Source organism: Martes martes, assembly GCF_963455335.1.
Source record: "Martes martes genome assembly, chromosome: 4".
In the NCBI taxonomy this organism is placed as follows: domain Eukaryota; kingdom Metazoa; phylum Chordata; class Mammalia; order Carnivora; family Mustelidae; genus Martes; species Martes martes.
In genome coordinates, this window is record NC_137891.1 from 112,571,054 (window position 1) to 112,585,158 (window position 14,105).

Sequence of the window (14,105 nt, forward strand, 5' to 3'; positions counted from 1 at the left end):
CTTCCCACGAGCCCCACACGTTCTCCTGGCTTCTCTCCCACCCCAACCCTCAGATCCCCTTGGCTCCGCGGGCCTCAGCGGCCCCCTCCCCCAACGTCTTCCCATGGAAGCAAACAAGAAGAACCACATTTTAAACAAAATTTATTTTTCTTTCTTCAGGCCCCCAGTTCACATTTCTCCCTCGGGAGTCTAGTGGAGCCTCTGTCTGGTATCAGCCACCTCTTACATCTTGGGCCCCACACTCTCACTACAGGGCGACCCCCACCCCTCTCTGTGGAACCACCACACTCCTGCCCCTTCCCCCCTAGGGCCACAGCAGCCCGGTCACCTGGGTGAGGGTGGGGGGAATGGCTTCCCTCCCCAGCAAGATATTCTTAGGCAAGGTCAGGCGAGTGAGTTAAAGAATAACGAATTGACAAACAGTCAAATGGGTTGCTGACTCTCAGGTCACAACCACAAGTATTTATTGGGTGCCCCCTGTCATTCCACAGGTGTTCGTCGAGGCCCTGGTTCCAGGTCAGGCTCTCATGCTGCGTGTCAGAGAGAGGTGTCCTCAAGGGCTTACCTCTGTCCGCCCAGCATTGCTAGTATGATGAGGGGTAAAATGAAGGCAGGGTCCTTAGCCCCCTCCTCTCCAGAGACTCGTGTGTGTTTGTGTGTGTGTGTGTGTGTGTGTGTGTGTGTGTGTGTCCAGGGTGCCACTGAGGCCAGTGTAGGACATGATGCTGACTATGAAGAAGTGATTGCGAGAAAGAAGAACGACCGAGCTGGGGTCCAGCGGAAGGAAGAAAGGGAGCTGGGTTTGGAAGATGACAAGACTTATGTTATCAGAAGAAGGGGAAGGCAAGAATAAAATAGAGCAGCCCCTTTCAGACCCCCTCCTGCTCCTGGGATCCCTCCTATATTCTGGTTTCCCAGAAGACTTTGGGCTTTTCCCGTGGGAGAGGTGGTAACACTGGCTGGTAGCACAACTCCCCAGAGTCTGTCGTGAAGTGGAGACTCAGGGCTTGTTGTCCCTGCCCTAGCTACATGGGCAGGTCCCTGGCTTGACCCACCCCCTTTGAGGAGGAAATGAGCAGCAACCTCTATCTGGACCAGGCCCTTCAGGGAAACACACAACCTGAAAACAAGGGAAGGCTGTCAAGCACTCAGGGGAGTAGGAAGGCCTCTTGGCTGCCTGGTGAGAGAGAGAATTTGGGGGAGAGAAGATGGGGTGCTGGGGTATTAGGAGCAGGAAGGAGCAGGAGCACTGGATAATTAGAGTTAGACAAAGGAGAACTAAGAGGTAAGTAGTCAGCCAGGCTCCTGGGGGAGTTGGGATGTACACATGGGCACTTTCATGAAACCCAGATGTTTTTCCTTAATGTTGAAATGATTTCCTAAGTATCTGGGCCTATAAGCATCTTTGCTGGCCAGCACCCCGTGAACTGTGGCAGTGGCCCACTTGAGGTGGAGTGTTGGCCCTGTAAGCAGGCAGCGGAGATGGGTATCCTGGGGGTGAAGCTCCTGGGAGGTGTCAAAATAGTAATACAATCAGAACAAGCATCTATGGAGGGGGCCCATGTTTTCAGGCCTGGGAGTTGGCCACTTCACAGTCCTTAGCCCAAGTCACCCTCATAATATCCCTGTGAGGTGTGCAAAGTACAGACACAAAGCATTCAATCACTTGCTGTGGGGTCACCTTAACAGCTAGGAGTCCTTTATGCCTCCTTATAAAAAATTTCTGCTTTTAGTATGTCCCGAGGAAAGCCAGGGAGAATGTGACTGGGACTGATCAAGGCACAAAATTATAAGTCCAGGCAATAGACCATCTCCTCTTTCCCTCCTAAAGCTTTTCTTGCCCCGAACAGGCCCCTTTCTCCTAGTCTATGTCAATACCCCAAGCTTAGAGTCTTAGCTGAGATGACAGAAATGCCAGGAAGAGCCCTTTACCCCACAACAATACAGTGTGGACACAGCATGTATGTCCTCTCATTCTACACTAGGCTTTTTCAACCTTAACACTAATGATATTTTGGACCAGATGGTTCTTTGTTTTGTAATGGGGAGGGAGTTATTCTGTCCATTGTGGATGTATTACCAGCATCCCTGGCCTCTACCCAGTAGCACCTCCCCAGTTGCAGCACCCAAAAATGTCTTCAGACATTGACAAATGTTCCCAAGGGAGACGAAATTACCCCACTGTACTTCCTCACCCCCATTTGGTTGAGAGTCGCTGTTCTAAACCAACTCTACAACACAGCTGATGACCCCTCCCCTGTCCTGAGCTAACTTCTTCCACTTTTTGTGCCTCCTCACTAAGTTTTGCCTGGCTGTGTCATCAGTAAATGCTGTGGCTGTGTTGGTGACAGCCTAGGGGCAAGAGTCCTGACCTCCAAGCTCCCATGGAACCCAAGAACAGAGCCTTCTGCTGAAAGCTGATTAGAAATGCTTCCAATATGTTCTACATGTTCTCCCCTTTTTTACTTATTCCCCATTTGACACGCTGTTCTTTCATTCATATACAGGAAGAGGGATACGAATTCGGGATGTCCTAAAAGATGAAGAAACACTGACACTATTTCTCACGAGAAACATTGGCCTGTCTGACTCAGTTGTCTACCTTCTGGTCAACTCCCAAGTTCGTCCAGAACAGGTAGGTGGATATCACTGATCCTTGGAGGGGAGGGGTGAGCCCTGAGCCTGAGAAAAAGCAGGGGAGACCTTGCTTTATTTTTCCTTCTTCCTTTCATGTTCAAGATCCATGATTTGTTCCAAATATTCAGAAAAATACCTGGGGGGGGGGTCACTTGAAATAACGAGCCTTCCTGGCATAGGATTATGAAGCAGCCCATCCTGGCAGCACTTCAAACAGCTTGGATTTGTATAACTGGAAAGAACCTCGGAGAACACGTGGCTCGGAATTCTCTTAGAACCGAGGAAACTGAGGTTTACTCACGTATTCATCAAATATTCAGGGACCTTCTAGGTACTAAAATACAGTGTGAACAACATAGGCAAACCCTTGACTCTGGGAGCTTACAGTCCTGCGGGAACAACAGGTGATCATCAAATAAGCAAAGATATGTACGGAGCATTTCCGGGTCAAGATAGGTGCTGAGAGGAAAATCTGGCAGGGCTGGGTGTTAGGGAGGGTCTAGGAGGCATGGGATGGGGGCAGACTGAAATGAGATGGTCAGGGAAGGCCTTCCTGCTGAGATGGTATCCTAGCCCACCTGCCTAAGCAGAAGGCAGCGGTGGGAAGCGCTGGGAGAGGAGAGTTTCAGGGTGAGAAATGGGCCGCGCGTGCGCAGTGTGTGAGTGCATGGAGCTGATCTTCCCCTGGCTACAGACCTCTGATTGCCTGCACGTTTTCTTCTCAGTGCCTGGCAAGCTCCTTCTTCTGTCCCCACTGCACTCTCTGACCCATGCCCCCCAAAATCTGCCTCATGCATTTCATAATCTCCTATATGTATCCAGAGTGTTTTTAAAAGCCCTAATACATGACTTTCCCCATCTGTGGAAGTTCTGGGCCTCAGAGGCTCCTGCCCAGCCTCCTGGGCATGCGGGTTTCTGGCGTGATGAACAAAGTGAGAATGCAAGATAAGCAGGGGCCCAATAGTGCAGACACCTCTCCCGCCTCTCCTGGCCAGGTCTGCACCTCCTCCAGACTCCAGAGGAGACTGAGACATAAACAGAGAATTTCAGGGCCTGTGTCAGTACTGAGATAAAAGTCTGCACACAGAGGAGGGAGGGGGTACCCCAGACGCCTGGGCAGGGCTGGCTCTGTCCAAAGGGGTTTTCAGGCTGGTCCCCTGCAGCGTGATGAAGAAACCCATACCTGCTTTTCTGGCTTCTTAGACTGTGAGGTTTTCCCTGAAACCACACGAGGGGAACTGAGGGTCAGCCCTGAGACAGTGTGTCAGAGCCTTTGAAGAGCAGGGCCTGCACTGCCCAGGCCCTTGAACTCAGACCTGGCTGCCCTGCTCCACTCTCCCTCCCACTCCCACCTGGGTGGGGGCAGGGCGGGGGATTGGTGGGCCAGCATCCACAGCTCATTCTCTGCTTTGCTTTCTCTTAGCTCATAAAACTCAAGTCCTGGAAATGCCTGTGATGACTTCCAGTTGGTAATAAAAGGGAGATGGAGATAAGGGCAGGAATTTAGGGGAAATTTCTTTCCAGCTCCTCACTGACAGGACATTTGGGTCTCTAGTTGCTGTGCTGTTGGCATCATAGCTGAGCCTTTCACGTGGGGGGAAGGGGCCAGTGTCACTGGCTGTGCTATTGTGTAGGGTTGCTCCCTCTGATTAGCTGGTGCTTCCCTGATTAGCAAATGTCAAAGCTTAAGAGGAAGCACAGAGCTCCTGCTGCTGGAAGAGGCTGGTCCTGTTGTCTCAGCTCCCTCGGGGCCCTATGCCTCCCTGCTTCTCAGCATGGTCGCCAGCTGCACCTGCCTCCCCATCTCTGTCTCAGGCCTCTATCCAGTTGTGCCACTCCTTATGAGCACCGTCCACCACCATTTTCCTCCACGATGGAGGGGGCTCACCTTTTTCAAGCCCGGCAGTTAGCCATTTCCATAGTGGCTTCCACTGTTAGCCACAGTAGCTGAGGAACTGAATTTTAAATTTTATTTAATGTTGATTAAACTTAAATAGCCATATGGGGCTTACAGCTCTCTGGTTAGTCTCAGCAAACATGGGATTTTGTTCTTCGTCAGGACTGCATGCCCCTCCGGGGTCCTCTCTGCCTGGTACCGGAGATCCCCTTCTCCCCATCTAGGAAATTGTTAGACGATGAGAGTGGAATAGTTGTTTGGCTCATCACTCACTCCACCCCCTAAGCCCAGCCTTGAAACTCCTGGACTTGCTTCAAGGCCCAGCTCAAGTGTTGCCTCCCTGGTGAAATCATTCATAAACCCTCCCTTCTTTGTTTTGCCCACTCCCACTTCCCTACTCAGCAAAGAGCTAATGGGTAGTGATGAAGCACAGCTCTGGGTTCAAATCTCAGCAAGGCCACACAGTTAACTGTGTGACCTTGAGCAAGTTAAACAACCACTCTGTGCCTCTGTGTCCTCATTTATAAAATGGCAACAGTAAAAGTGCCTATGATTGTTATGGGGGTCAAAAAAAATTAATATATGTAAAGCACAAAAACAGTGCCTGGCACACAGGAAACATTGGAAAAACACTGGCTGTTCTTAACACTCCCTCTTCTGTGCTCTGGTTTCACTATGTTCAATTTAGCACTTACCACTCTTAAATGCCTGCATGTCCAGCCAGACGGTAAGCAGCTTGGAAAGCAGAAAACTCACCTTCTTCTCTGTATCCCCTGTAACTGTTCTAGTCGTTGCAGAATGGGACTCAGTGAATAGGCATTGAATGAATGAGTCACTTTGGGAAAGAAGGAGCTGGGACCTTCATGATATTCCAGCTTTCCCACTAGCCTGCTGTGTAATTTCTCCTCCATCACTTTTCTCCCCTAGAATATTCGAGGTTTGGACAAAGTGAGCTCATTGATTCCCTCCACCTCAGAATGTTTTAGACGCCAAGATTAGGGTTGGGGCTGTGAAGCAATGTTTGGCCAAAACAGGAAAGCTCTATTGGAACGTGAGCTTGGTTACAGTCCCTGAGACTGATGGAGTCCACACCAACCCAGTGTCAGCCGTGACCTCATTTAGTGGGAGGTGGGGGTGGGGTCATCGGGGTCACCCTGAGAACTGTGTCATCGGAAGCCCTGGGGAGACTACAGAGGCCAGGGAAGGCCATGAACCTGTTCATGGTACTTGGGGGCTGGGAGTCCAAGACTCTAGGAGGCCAGTTACTATACTAGGTGGCCAAGGATCTCTGGCTAGGGTTGTGGCATCCTTGGTCTCTGAGGCCATCATGGGGACTGTGATTCAGTCCAAGAGTGATTGTCCACGAGCTCCACAGGAGCTAGAGGTTGTGCTAGCCAGCAGTTGGGTGTCACCCAATAAATACAGGATACCCACTTTGGTTGCATTTCAGATAAATGAATAATTTTTAGCATAAGTATGTCTAATTTGGACCCTATTTGGGACATACCTGTACTAAAAGCTGTTCATTGTTTATCTGAAATTTAAATTTAACTGGGTGTCCAGGATTTTTATTGGTTAAATCTGTTGAGAAAGTAGAATGGGGGCTGGTCATTTGCCATCACTCTAAATCCATTCTAGCCACTCCCTGTCCTTAGCCTCAGGGGGAAAGGTCCTGTTGGTACCTTAGCATTATGCTAAGAACAGAAGGTTCATATTTTAAGTGGCTCTCTGATGAAATGAGGCTAGGGAGTGTGTTAATTTGCTGTGACTGCTGTAAGAAACCACCACAAACTTAGTGGCTTAAAACAACACAAATGTATTCTCTATGGTTCTGGAGATCGGAAGTCTGAAAGTCCAGGTGTTGGCAGAGCTTCATTTCTTCCTGGGGGATCCAGAGGGAAATCCATTTCCAGTTTCCAGAGACTCTCCACGCTCTTTGGCTGGTGGCCTCCTTTCATCTTCAAGGCCCACAGTGGCCAATCAAGTCTTTCTCATGTCACATTACTTTGACAATTTTTCTTCTTACTTCCTCTTCCACCAGCTTTAAAACAAAACAAAAACCCCTTGTGATCACATTGGGCCCACCTAGATAATCCAAAATAACCTCTTCATCTTCAAGTTGACTGATTCGGACCCTCAATTTCATCTGCAATCCAAATTCCCCTTGCCCTCCAACATAATGCATTCATAGCATCTATGGGTTAGGATGTGGCCATCTTTGGGGTAGCTGGGATTCTCCTACCCAGGGAGGTTTCCAGTGTTGCTTCTCCTCCCTGCAGTTTGCTCATGGAGTCCCAGACCTGATGCTGAAGGACATCGCCTGCAGTGAGACTCTCCTGAGACGCTTCATAATCTTTAGCCAGCGCCATGGGGCACAGACAGTGCGTGACGCCATGTGCTCCCTCTCCCAGGGCACCCTGCAGTGGGTGGAAGACACTCTGTATGCCAACGTGGACTTCTTCAAGCTCTTCCGTGTGGTAAGGGAGGTATTTAGCTGCTTACCCCTTGGAAGGTAATTCTTGGGTGCAGGGCGATCTGGTGGCAGGTCATCGGGGACTCGTGAATTGACGGTCAGGAGGGCATGAGCCTGGTGTTCAAGACAGTTCTTGAGGAAGCTCCAGGCTCCAAAGACCCAAGGAATCTTTACCGATAATATTTTTAGAGCAGTGGCCCAGGCACCCAGGAGTCACTTTAGGTTCACCATTTGTTATGCAGTTGTGGCAGGTCTGAGGCCTTCCTAGTGCGGGGATAAATCCTCTCCACCGCCTCTAGCGGTGTGGAAAGGAGGAGGCCTGATTTGACTGCCTGTCCTACTATTTTCTAAGACAGTTGACCTTTGCTGGCCCCATCGCTCATCTATGTAACAAATACAATACTTTAGAGAATGGCAGGAAAAGAGACATGAAAAAAAAAAATAGATGCAGTCATTAAATAAATTTCAATACATTAGAGCTTCACACTCTGGGTCTGGTCTTGACCACAGAGGTTGCTGTTTCCGGGTAGAAAAGAATAACAGAAAATTTCATAGTTTCAAAAAGTTGGAATGCCCTCATCTAATTCAACCCTGTGTTCTAGAACTGCATCTTAGATACACTTCTTGGGACCTGATAATACTTCCTCTTTTGCTAGATGGGTGAGAGATTATTATAAAAAGGAGGTGAACAATAGCAGTTCTTAACGCTTCAGAGTGTATGAGCATCACAAGAGAAGCTGATAAAAGAGGCAAATTCCAAATTGCCATCTCTGGAGACCAATTCAGAAGGTCTGGGCTGGGCCCAGCATCTGCCCTGTTAACCTTAGGTGGTTCCAGTGGAGGTCATTGTAGGCCACGTTTTCAGAAACACTCAAAACTAAAATCCTTCAGAGAAAATGACATATGTAAAAATATACATATTGTTTCTATAATTATAAAATGTTTCTAGGATCCAATTGTTTTTTTCTTGTGCCATTTTAATTTCTGAAACTGTTATAGGGTATGTCAATCATGAGAACTTGGTTCAGGAATTTGTGTTTTGCCTTTTTATGGTTGCTCTCTCAAGTCCCAGAAAACCCACTCTCAGCTCATCTTAAAAAGAAAGTTGAAGGCTTTTAAAAACAACAACAAAACTAAAACAAGAGCCCTCAGTTTCTGGCAGAGTCCACACTTGATTCCTTTCAAAACGTGACTTGCCCTCGGAACATTCCTCCCCAACGTTCCCAGTTCATCAGGGTGGGTCTCCAGAATGGCAAGAGGAGTTAGTACTTACGTAAGCCATCACCCATGAGAGCCCAGGACCCCAGATGTAGGGAGAATAAAAAGGCCTGTGGTTCAAACATCTCTGTCCAAAATTCCAAAAGGAAGTCAATTTTATACGTACTGCTTGGTTTGTTTTCAGAATCATAAGCGTGAGTAAGGTAATAAAGGTCCCTTATGCTGGGCTGCTGAACAGCAGCAAAGCCAGGGACCAGTACCTGTGTTTGCAGAGGTGTTAATGTCCCTGGGTACCCAGGGTCATGCAATCACCTGGGCAATAGAAAAAAGGCAGGGTTACGCATCTCTTTTTGAAGTGCCTCAGCTGCTGGTGCCGGAAAATGTAGCCTTGGAGCATGGCCAGCCATACTGGGAAGACAGTTCTGGCTGTAGCAGGATCAAGGGAGACCTGGGCAAAACTTTCCATGAAGGGCTGGAACCAAGCTCAGATCACTGGCTTCAGAATGCTTATCACAGAAGAAAGACCAGAAAATCTTTCCTTCTACAAGTGCTAGAGTTCAGGAACCAGAGAACTTCGGCTGGTGGCCCTTACTGACCTGAGACACACCCCATGTGCTTGCTCACTGTTCATGAGTTCATGCCCTCAAACCTGAGCTGAGACTGAGGCTCCAACCATGACCCTACCACCTTCACTGAACTCTTAGCTTGAGAAAAGCAAAAAGGCCATGTCATGGCAGTTCGTGTTAGAAACACCCAACACCGATAACATTTGTGTGCTGGAGCAGTGGTTCCCAGCCTGGCTGCACACTGAACCACCTAAAGAGCTTTCAAAAACTACCAATGCCTGTCCCCAACCCCAGACATCTTGATTCCATGGGCCTTTAGTGTTTTGTAAAAGCTTCCCAGATCATTCTAATGTCCAGCCGGGTTGGATTCACTGACCTAGAACATAGGAGTTTGGTTCCCAGGTTGAGAATCACTGACCTAGAACATAGGAGGTTGATTTACAGTCTCAGTTTCCATATACCAAGCAAAATAATAATATCCCAAATGCCACCAAGACCTCAAAGCACTTTCATTTGATCACCCATGAGACCAAGGTGCTGTGGACCCATCCTCCCTGCCATTCTCTTAACAAAGAGTGTGTAGCCCCAGAGATAGCCTGGAGGGGAAAACCCAGCAGGACTACTGCTACCTACCCTCTTCTTGCTCCTGCTCGTCTCTGTGGGGAAAGACCAGACAAAGACAGGATACATGGAGCACAAGCAAAGAAGATGGCCACCCTTTCTGGTGCCCTTCAAATGTGCTTCTTCATTTGACAAGTTGACAGAGTGGCTAAACATTTTTTAAAAAAATTACTAATAAGGAAACCCAAAAGAAACTGCAGGCATGAAGACAGGATTTTGCTTTTATCACTCCTGTACCCATCTTATCCGCATTTTCAGAACAACCCTGAGGCACACAGAAAGGCTCACGGAAGATCCTCAGACCCTGGGAGAGGGACATTGAGAGGGACATCGGGGAAACAGCGGCAGCTCAGAGGCCAGGGGCGGGGGCCCCTCTGGACGAGACTGTTATTGCAGCTGGTTGGCGGGCAGCCACGCTTAGCTCCAGTACCGCGGAATGCGGTGTCTTCTGTTCTCCTGGACTGTTTCTCATATGCATGTATACCAGTGTGCAAATAAGGTTTTATTAAATGCCAGGGCAGTACTCATTAACAAAAAGGGGCAATGTCAGTAAGCTGGGGTGATGGCCCTGGGTCCCGCTGTGGAAGGAGCTGGGTCCCAGGTGGGTGGGAGTACAACCTCTAAACCTGGCCCTCAGAGCTGAGGGGATCCCAGAGGAGGGTTTGGCTGTTAGCACCACCTGGGGCCAGCTGTGTTTTCCCTCGGCCCCATGGAGATCAGAAGCCAGTGTTCTCATCCTCAAATAATCCCAGCACAGTCCCCTTGGCCTCACTCCACCCCACCCGTCCCCATACATACACTCACGCACACCCAGCGCACGTGCCTGCTGGGGCATGCGCACAGGCACGCAGCCGCGCACGCGCACTAGATGCGGGCGGGGGTGAGGGGGCAGGGGGTTTCTAGGTGGGCTGTCAGGTGCCTGGCTTTTTCTCTGAGGGGCTGTACGAACTCTTGGTCGGCGTGGCTGAGCTTGCCTTCACCTGTGGTTCCCTCGGACTTGACGCCCCCAGCTGGAAAACCCGCAGCGCAGCCCGGGGGCCCACGGTATCGGTATCATGTATCATGCCAGCCAACACTACCTGAAACATTTCACACCTCGTAAAAATGGTATGTCAGTTTCGGGTGAGGGGTTGGGATGTTTCCCATCTGATTTGGCCCAGGGCACGAAGGCCCCGCCCCCTCCCCCTCCTCCCTCTGTGGTCCTTCCTGTTTTCTCTCTGACTCTGGAGCACAGCTTTGAAATCTTGCTGAGAAGCAAATCTGTCCCTTCTGCTCTGAATGTTTATTTGTGGAAGTTCGGCAGGGGAACGGAGGCTGTGCCAAGACCTGCCACACTGCTGGGAAATCTGAGTTTCCCTCCCTTCCCCCTTCTCAGTGGATGTTGATAGAGGAAATTTGGCCTCACCGGCATTTTGGCCCCCGGTTTCCCCCCTTTACAATCGCTTCCAGTGTGGCATGATTCAGTTTTCTTTACTTGCCCTCAACCACTGTTCTGTCGCAGTTTTTACTTTTCGGACTTCATTTCATCTGTGTCTCTCTGACTGTAGGGTGGCTGAACATTGATTTGGGAGGGGCCACAGGACCCAGTCTTGGGGGCACTGACTACATGTGCCTTTCAATGTCCTGCTTTGTTCTTGGCTCTGCTCCCTAAATTGCTGAATTGTTGGGAATAAATGTGGGTGGACTGCTTGCTGCCCAGGGTGATCTGGCCATGGTTTCTCTTCTCTGGGATCTTTCATTGCAGTTTGTTAAATTCAACTTACCCATTTCAATTTTCGGATAATATTGCCATGTCATAATTCTCTGGAAAAGCCCCACATCTCCAGGAATTTATAATGAGGTCCCATTAATAGCTGAACCTCATGATCTCCTCTCCCTTCTGATTCTGAATCTTTGGGTTGTCAACTTTCTCCCACTTCTGTGTGAGGGTTTTGAGAGGGAAGAAGGAAAAGAGGGATACCCAGTGCCAGCAGTGTGAGGTGAGGGGTGGGGGTGGGGGCAGCAGGGCTGTTGAGTGGAAAATAAAATTAAGTCAGAAGATAGGTTTTTTGGGGCGCCTGGGTGGCTCAGTGGGTTGGGGCCTCTGCCTTTGGCTCAGGTCATGATCTCAGGGTCCTGGGATGGAGCCCCGAGTCAGGCTCTCTGCTCAGCAGGGGGCCTGCTTCCTCCTCTCTCTCTGCCTGCCTCTCTGCCTACTTGTGATCTCTGTCTGTCAAATAAGTAAAATCTTTAAAAAAAAAAAAGAAAAAGAAAGATAGGTTTTTTGTTTTTTTGAAAATTAGGAAGTCCACAACAAGTATATTTGATATAGAGCATTAGTATTTATTCTGCTTATATCTATGAAACTTTGTGTCTGTTTTAATCAAAATCTTCCCTGGGCGAATGAATTTCAGTAAAGAAAAAATAAAAAGGAAATAGGAAAGAGAAATATTAATATACATTAAATGGGCCTTAGACCTGTAGGCCTGATTGTCATTGGCCTGCTTTGATCTCTTCTGGGCTCCAGACACACAGGAGGCCACAGCTTATTTCATGATAGATTAGGTGTTGTTTTTATGAATTTAAAAAGAAAAAATATGGAGAAGCAAAATTAAAATGACTTCAGACAGGAAAAGACCCCTGTGAAGGCTGCTGTTTCAATAATGGTTCCTGGGTCCTGGCCTTTATTTAGCTGATAAAAGGTTGATAACCAATGTTTTGTGGATGGGGTTCTCTCCAGGGTGAACTGGTTTTGAGAAGGATTTGGTCTCTGATAGTTTGTAAGAACAGTACTTCTTCATCTTTTTATGAATTAGGATTACCTTTGAGAATCTGATAACAACTCTAAACCTTTTCTCTAAAGAAATATAAGTTTACACAAACATACAAAGTGTAGGGGCTCATGGAGCCTCTGAAGCCAGGCCCCAGTTAAGAACTTTTGTATTAAAATCTCTTTCCTGCCTACCATTAATATATACTCTTTCCTAAAGTCTCTCACTCAGGATAGCCACTGATTCTCCCTTAACTCCACTTATGAAGTAATCAGCTTCTCCCCATGAGCATGGAACCCAATGGTGAGAGGACCAGCTGGGCAGCCCGTTGGAGCATACAGAAATCTGGTGGTCAGGACACTGGGTTCTGGCTCTGTGTTGGCCTCTAACTTGCTGTCATTTAAGTGACCCTTGCTTACTTGCTTTACTTGCTATACTCCCCATCTGTAAAATCAAGTTAGCAAGATCTATGCTACCTGTCTCAGAAGATGATAGCAGAAATTCACATTAGAGAAGAGATGGAAAAGCACTTGGAAACAAAAAGCATTTTTGCTCTTACCAAAGCAAGAATGCAGCTGCTTTGCAGAGGCCCCATTGTTCCCTTGTCATTGCTACACTCCTGGAAATGTTCTTCTCAAACACTTAGGTGGGATGTTCTTCTTTCTCAGACCCCTCAGACTAGCATGAGTTCTGTCTCATGCATTGACCTTTTGGCTGCCCCTAGATTCCAAACTCTGTTCTGCTTTCATCAACCACAAATATCAGGACTGAAGTCACAGCAGAGAAAAAAAAAAGGCCTAGTTTCTTTTGAGCCAAAGAAAGTCCCATCACTTGTCTGTTCACATACTCCAGAGCCCACCCTCTCATCCAGATGCTCTGTCCCCTTCAGTCCTGGGAGACGACATGTCTCTGTGACCTCTCCTGGTAGAGACAGCTTGGCATTTCCCCCAATCCAAGTGATTTAGTCTGAATTCTCCATTCATGACGCATTTCCTGGTACTCAGGGTGTCCCCTCCTGGTTGCCCCCTCACCACTGAAGCCGGGCTTCCTCTCTTTTCATCTGATGCTTAACAACTGTCAGGTTGCAACAAACATACTTCAAATCCACATTCTCCCAGTTGCCTAGCAACAACTTCCCTCCTGGATAAATCTGGATTTCCTGTAGCAGCGGCCCAGGACTGAACACGGCAAGCCTGTACTGTCTGTCCACAGCATCGTCTAATTTTCAACTTGGTTTGGGTGCTTTTAAGACAGTAGTTCATCCTTCCATCAGCTCACAACGGCCATGTCATCCATGTACACACACTTTTAACCAAAGGCTACCCATTTATCCTTGTGTTAGGTACATCCTCAGCTTAGAAATAATACTGTTTTCTGGATGGTCTTCTTGAATCAGAGAAAGTAAAACACAAAAATTTCAACTCACAAAACATTCTTTTGTGTGCTGGCAGAATGGCATATGTTTGATTAATCTATTGGGTCTAGAGCATCATCAAATATTGCTCAAACAAGATTTTTTTTGTAGCTAACATGCTTTATTCTGCCCTAAGAAAAAAACATTACATAGTCCCATAGGACAGATATATTTCTTGTTCCTTGAGAACCCAAACGGAGATCTAGTATAGTTAGAATCTTCTTCATTGCCAGCTATGGCCTTCAGTCCGTTTCTTTGAGTATAGATCAAGGCCCAGGGACTCCCCTGCCCCCAAAGACCAACCATGGCTGATGGGAAATGATAGAGACACACCCTTCCCATGGCCTTATTTATATATCCAGTCTTTCTTCAGAGGCCTAATCAGACCTTTAAATTGGGTTGACAGGGCTCAGTCCAGTTGTGACATGGAAGGGTTACTTGTTATTCAGGAAATCAAGAGAATTTGTTGGCATAGGAAGCACTGGTGTGTGTGTGTGAGAGAGAGAGAGAGAGAGAGGTGATACTTGCC

At 48.0% G+C, this 14,105-nt stretch overlaps 1 protein-coding gene across 1 annotated transcript in view; it reads left to right on the top strand.

Moving 5' to 3' along the window:
* ABCA4 (ATP binding cassette subfamily A member 4) overlaps window positions 1–14,105 on the top strand; it is a gene marked incomplete at its 5' end in the record, with an annotated part of 123,196 nt that overhangs the window by 13,886 nt on the left and 95,205 nt on the right. Inside the window, 2 exons of the mRNA XM_080802522.1 lie at window positions 2,508–2,635; window positions 6,814–7,011. Coding sequence (XP_080658648.1) covers window positions 2,508–2,635; window positions 6,814–7,011 — 326 coding nt within the window. The remainder of the gene's footprint in view (window positions 1–2,507; window positions 2,636–6,813; window positions 7,012–14,105) is intronic.